The sequence below is a fragment of the Schistocerca cancellata genome, chromosome 7, assembly GCF_023864275.1.
Source record: "Schistocerca cancellata isolate TAMUIC-IGC-003103 chromosome 7, iqSchCanc2.1, whole genome shotgun sequence".
Classification (NCBI taxonomy): domain Eukaryota; kingdom Metazoa; phylum Arthropoda; class Insecta; order Orthoptera; family Acrididae; genus Schistocerca; species Schistocerca cancellata.
The window spans coordinates 347,674,254-347,681,178 of NC_064632.1; the positions used below are offsets into that span (position 1 = coordinate 347,674,254).

General features: G+C 38.7%; 1 protein-coding gene across 1 annotated transcript in view; it reads right to left on the reverse strand.

Moving 5' to 3' along the window:
- Positions 1–6,560, reverse strand: part of LOC126092769 (odorant receptor Or2-like) — a 135,270-nt gene extending 128,710 nt beyond the window's left edge. Inside the window, exon 1 of the mRNA XM_049908497.1 lies at positions 6,414–6,560. Within this exon, the coding sequence (XP_049764454.1) occupies positions 6,414–6,560 (147 nt within the window). The remainder of the gene's footprint in view (positions 1–6,413) is intronic.
- Positions 6,561–6,925: the final 365 nt, after the last annotated feature.

Sequence of the window (6,925 nt, forward strand, 5' to 3'; positions counted from 1 at the left end):
ACTGAGGCGTCTTGCAGACGCAGTTCAAGAACAACGACCAGGAGGCCTGCCTGAACTGATGCAACTCTACGACAACGCCCGCCCGCATTCTGCTAGGCGGACTGAAAACCCTATACAGGAGTCGTATTGGAATGTAATTTCGCGTACTCCTGATTCACCTGATCTCGCGGCCTCAGTTTTTCTCCTTTTCCACTCTCTATCTAACAGCCTCCAAGGAACTTCCTTTCCACATGAAAATGCACCATGAATATCTCTCAACGAGTTCATCGTCTCAAGTCACGATGTTTACAGCCGCGGAATCGAAAAGTTACCCCAGCGTTGGCAGATTTTTGTAAGTAGTGGAGGGAAATATATAACTCATGACTGAAGTTCAGCTGTATGTGAAAATACTAGACTTACGGGAAAAGGCTTCGAACTTACGCACCAATCCAATACCAGTGATAGTAATAAAATTTTAATATCATCGAAACTCACATAGGCAAAATTTTACTTAGGTTAGTCTGCAGGATCTCGTGGCCGTTGTCACTTAAGTTAAAATCTTCTGTGTTGTTAGCCCGCGTCATATTTCCTCTAAAATAATCGACGTTTCGACCCCTCTGCTGGGATCTTCTTCAGGATATTCCGATGTCCACTATTGCTACTGAGTGTTCTAGCAATGGTGGACATCGGAAGATCCTGAAGATGATACCAGTAGTGAGGTCGAAATGTCGACTATTTTTAGTGGAAATATGACGCGGCCTAACAACACAGAAGATTTTAACTTTAGTAAATTTCAGTTTATTCCTGGTTCATGACTGCAGTCGCGGCACGCACTGAAATACTCTTTCCATAGTAACGTTGCACCGCTCAAGAGAAGCCATGTCATAATGATGCAGCCTGTCGATAAAACAGAGAACCTGCGGTAAGCTGTTTTCTGAGTTTCACAGTGAACAACGCAGCAACAATTCGTGCTGGTATGGTTTCCGCGGTTGCTCACACCCATTCACAAACTCCACAGAACCAAAGCCGCTGTGACAGGTATATCCAGATTACCTTTTTTAGCTACCTGATCACCTTGTTCGAGTGCTTCGAATACCACTGTGACCACGAGACTACAAGAAAGCAATAAGTAGAAATGGGTGGAGTCAACACTGTCAGTAATAAGATCATGGGGATTCCGTCCCACGGTTTACAAGCTTTGCGCCGTACCGTCATTCACTATTGCGTCGTATATCTCTTGGCTGTCTACCAGTTTTGCTGTTACAATGGCTGGAGCAGGTGAGATTTATGGCGTGCGCGCACACAAGTATAAAATGCACAGCTTTAAATTGTTGAGGGGTACTTACGTCACATACATGAAGTGAATGTCCGAGACATATCAGAGGGCCAAATATAGGACATCACCTATATTTATTCAGGGTTATCATAAGCACATGCAAGCCGCCAGTTTCAATGCTTTACAGGAGATTCAAACATTTAGAAGCAATAGAAAAGTAACTTTAGGAGGAGTCGATAGAATTTGAGGGCGTTTTTAATGTATCTGTGTCTTTGTCAACTACCTTTGTAACGCAGGACAATATTCCAACTGGGAGAGAACTTTGTAACTGCTGAGTGTTTTTCGTGTTTGGGAACATATTCTCCTGATCATTGAAAGCAGTCTGTCAAAAAACGCCTTTCCATCTAAATATATATTAGCACTACTCACTGAATACGTTCCACCTTAAACGGAACTGCTATTACGATACATTTTCAGCTAATAAAATGTACATTTGAGGTACTGGGAAGCTCGAGACATATGATGCGGTTCTGAAGATTAGTTACTCCGTCAATCATGCTTTCTAAATAGCATTACGAAATGCAGGCTGTGGTTTACACGCGCATAGAACGCGTTATCTCCTCAACAGAAGAAGCATCCACACATTTTAGTTTGCACTAGCATCATTGAACATCTTTATTATAATTCTGCACTATGTTAACAAATGACAGATGTCACTTCATATCGTTCGTTGCACTATGAAAGATTGTTTGCTATCTAATATTTCATCAGTCCAACTCAGATCATGTTGCTATTGATTCGTGGGCCAAAAGTTTGTAACATAAGTGGAATATTTTAGGGCATTGATACTGAAAACGTAATGTTAGGTACTTGGGCTATGGTCAGACAGGTAATAGGCGGATTGCACCATTGGCAAAATTATTTTCTTACAATCATACTAATTTAATAAATAAAGAAGGTTTTTCAAACTGTGCAGACCAATACCCACTGTGCCTGCTAAGTGCTGCCCTTCTTGTTTTGGAACATAGGTCTCATGTTCATTCATGCAACTATTCTCCAACTACCACAGTATTTTATAATATAATGTAACTGTTCATTTCCGAAAGTGGATATACAGTTCTCCCTAATGAAAAGTAACTCAGTGTTTCTCATTACAACTTTCATATGCATCTGTAACAGAACAGAATGTTGGACAAAAGTTACAAACATAAAGACGCTACTGCTCTTCTTCCTTGAAATTTCGTAGAATGGCGAAGAATGAGTATGACACATTAAGAACCTGTAAAAGAAGAAAATTATCATAAGGAAAAAACTTCCACGTTCACTTGACTATTTGCTAGAACCTACATCAGAGGTTATTCTTATGTGTTGCATGTTTGTAGTAGCCCAAAGATTTATATACCGGGAACCAAACAACGAAAACGTAATGAAAACTCTAAACCAAAGTTACGCTCAGAATTGATGATGAAATTAACAGTTTATAAATCCTGGAGGAAAAACGCACGCATAACATATAGGTGTTCTTACGTTATATCCTACATCCTAGGATCATACTGCCACACAATAATGGAATGATTCACTACGTTAAAAGGTTAACTATTAAACAATAATTCATGTTGTGGTAAAGTCTGCAGTCAACTTATGTATGTCTAGAAAATTATAGAGAATAATGTAAAGTAAGAAATTTATGATCGACGTATGTTCCGTCTTTGCATCTAAATGGGAGGCAGTCTGCTTCTTGCTACAGGCATTTCGCTTGATGAAGCACCTTCAGTGGCCCATAATACATATTTGCTTTCACACATGTAACAAATGCATTATGCAGCTGTTACAAGTACGTTAATATCATACGTTTTCTCATCTCACTCTATTTTTTTCAGGTTAGAAACAAATTCCATGAATTTGGTGGTACGTACGGCTTCCAATGTTCTTAGTTCATGCGTGTCTACCTGCATATGTGTTTATTCAGCCTCCATACTCCAGATGACCGGTTTCCAATCTCTTGCCACGCACATTGATTACAACACTTCACTTACCATTCTCATTGTATACCCTTGAACGTATGTGTGTTTACAGTGTACAGCGTTGGCAACCGTCGTTAAGTTTTTATCTTTCCTGTTTGAGTTGTGTATGTGTCGTTCGATGTTTTTACTCTTCTTGCCTGTGCATGTGTGTGTGTGTTTGAGAGAGAGAGAGAGTTCTGGTATGTGTTAGTTATTCTTTGATTCCTTGTGTAAATGATTTCTTTTCTGTCTGTATGTGTGTGTGTGTGTGTGTGTGTGTGTGTGTGTTTGTGTGTGAGGGTGAGTGAGTCAGAGAGAGAGAGAGAGAGAGAGAGAGAGAGTAAGAGATAGTTACTAATTCTGTAGTCTCATTATGCTTTACATTTACATTTGTTACTGTCTTAGTGGTCAACATGATCAATTACTTTCTTTCATATTGCTAGTGCTCTTTACAAATGAACTCTATCCTGTAATGTCAGGAGTTTTTGTTGTAATTGCCCTCACTACGAATTTTCTTGTCCTGCCCATGCTGAGTGGTTGATGACCATGTAATTTCAGGTGTTCAGCAATGGTGGAAAGATTATTTTCGTACTATCGGCTTCTCGTATGTTCTTTACACATGGTTTTGGAGTTCCTGCCTGTCTTTCCGGTTACGCTGATTAACATTCTCAACATTCTAACTAGGATAAACCGGCTTCTTGGTATTCACCTGGTTTGTCTATTGTGGTCTGTAAATTTTACTGTAGTGAGTTTGCTGTTCTGTAGCAACGTTTAACCATAATATATTCGCATTCTTTATTATGATTTGTTGTTGTATGTTACAATGTTCCATTCATTTCTTTTAGTCATGTCATGAGTGCTACTGTTTTGTGTTTTTGTGTGTACTGTGGTGCGTGTATTGTTGGAGGGGAGCTGTGGTGTTTGCGTTCTCCCCTTGTTTTAATTTTTCCTTACTTGCGTTTTGAATTTTTTCGTTAAGTATGTGTACTGTATGGGTGTTACAACCATTAATTGTGGCTGTAAGTTTTTTTGGTTGCAATTCTTTCTCATACTTTTCTTTGCTGCGTGAAATATTATTTGGTCTGCATAACCTGTGTATACAGTTGCTAATTTGTGATTTTGTAGGTGGCGGAATGAGGAGCAGATATATTAAACTCAGAATGTCAAGAAATTGAATCACGGCATCTGGGGATGGCAAGCTGGAATTTCAGAATTATGTGTAAAAGAGCTGGAAGTATGAAAATAGCCATTCTGAAAGCGCTGAATGTTTGATAAAATATGGACATGAACCATCCAAGATGAAACAGGACATGGAAGTTATTAAAGTGAACAACTGCAACAAAATACTTCTGACAACACAGGAAAACCTACGTATAGAAAGAGCTCTCACAATTAATTAATGACACGATCAAGACAATCAACAGTTTACCGATCACGTTAGCCACCAAAATAATAACAGAATGTAAAACATAACCAGACTGCATAATTAATTACTTCCCCCTTTCTCCCAATATCTCTCTCTTTCACACACACAGACACACACAAGAAATGAGCACTGTCAAAACCACATATATAAAACACAAACAAAAATCAGAAGATAAACATACAGCAACAGTTATTAACACTATACACTGTAAACACATAGAAATTCAACACACAGTGAAAAGTACAAGTGAAATGCTGTAGTAAGTGATGGCGACGAAACACTAACAGCTGGTCTTCTTACACAACCGTATCTCCAGGATGATGTATGTGAAGTAACAGTATTGGAAGTTACGAGTAAAGCCAAACGATATTTACCCTCATGAAACTTTTACTGCAAAATTTGTTTCTAGCCTGAAAAGAAAGAGAGGAAATGAGAAGACGTTATACAGTAACATTCTTGCAACTACTCCATAATGTATTTATAATATACACAGACACAGAGTTGTATTATAGGCTACTGAAAATGTTTCATTAAAAATACAAATGTAATGCCGAAAACACTCTGTGTTTCATTTAGTTGCCATCATGGATCGTACCCCATGACTTTTAAAGCAACTAGGAACGATGGAATACGGAAAAAGACAATAAAATGTTTGCGGTCAAGTTATTCATATCATTTCATATCTAAAGATCTAAAAGCACATATTTGTGAATTGAATTATTGGTAGTCAGTGACTCTCTGTGAAATGCGTAAGAGATGGCTGTTACATTTAAAATAAAGTGTTGAAGGGTTTAGGCTCAGTTTATCGAATTCTGTAGTGCCTAATGCTGCAACATATTTGAATATTTTCTGGAACAGATGACAAATAATTTAAAGTATTTGTCCCACCCGAAAATTAAGACCTACTGTACATGTATTATTCTTCATACTTTACAGAGGTTCTGAGTATCTCCAGAACCACCGGTGCTTCTACTTGCCATCTTGTAGGCACCTATTTAAGGAGTTAGGTGATTCGACTTTGGATTCATGGCATATTTCATTCTTCATGTTGTTATAATGAAGCAGTACAGTTCAAAAGAAAAAAATGATGTACATAATTCCAACACTAGAAGGAAAAATAACTTTCATTATTCCACAGTAAGGTTGTACTCAGCACAGAAACAAGGGCATAATGGTGCCACCTAAATTTTTGATCACCTACTGAATGGTATAAAATGTGTGGCAGAGAACTCAGTAAAATCTGAAACCAGACTGAATAATTTTCTTCTTAACAAATTCTCCAATTCCAGGGCAAATTTTCTGTTTATGTTGTATGTAAAATGTTATGTGTAAGAATTACTGAAGGAAAAACAAAACTAGCATATATATGGTGAGCATGCAGTCATAATTACACATGAATATGTATTGTCAAGATAAAATGACACATTCCCCATTATACCGATTAGTCTTATAGCTGATACATGCGACATAGAACTAACTAACTAACTAACTACAGAACCAATTTCTCTGTGAGAAGGAAGGAAGACAAAATAACGTCTCATGTTCCCTAGCTATTATTAGATGTGATAAGTCAAGGATACAGAGGGAAGTGAAGTTGATTGGAAGTGTTTGTAATAGAGTTATGTCTGCTGTACATTGTACCATGCCATTGCCACAGCCGTTCTGCTAGAGGGCAGATGAAGAACGAGAGGTTTCTGAGGTTCCTGGAATAAAGAGTAATCCAACTCACCGCGACAAAGGACTCCCTGGAGAGGGGGAAGAAGCCGCCGGCTGTGATGCACAGCGGTCTTTGGGCGCGGTGCATGAGCAGCAGCAGCGACCGTTTGATGGGGAGAGGGCAGCCCTGCAGTGATGTCACAGCACTGTACGCCGCCATGGCCAGGTTCTCGCTCTGTACAGCCCACCAGCACCCACAGTTACCTCATACCATCCACGACAATCGTATTAAACAGCTTCACACATTAAAATATCCCAAACCAGTTTATACGTAAGAGTTTAAAAACCGTCATCTCGTCATTATATTACCACTACTCTTGTTGATACAATAGAATGTGTGTCTGATGGTATATCTTGTGTTATACTACGAATGTTGAATAGAAAGGTTCGATTATAGGTCCCGTGGTTTGTAGTTGACCAGAAGAAGACCTCATTTTCATCTGAATCAGGCGGTGGAACGAGTTATTTTTCCAATTGGAACATGTACTTCTGACTTATTCACTGTACAGCAAGTAGTTTCCTCTT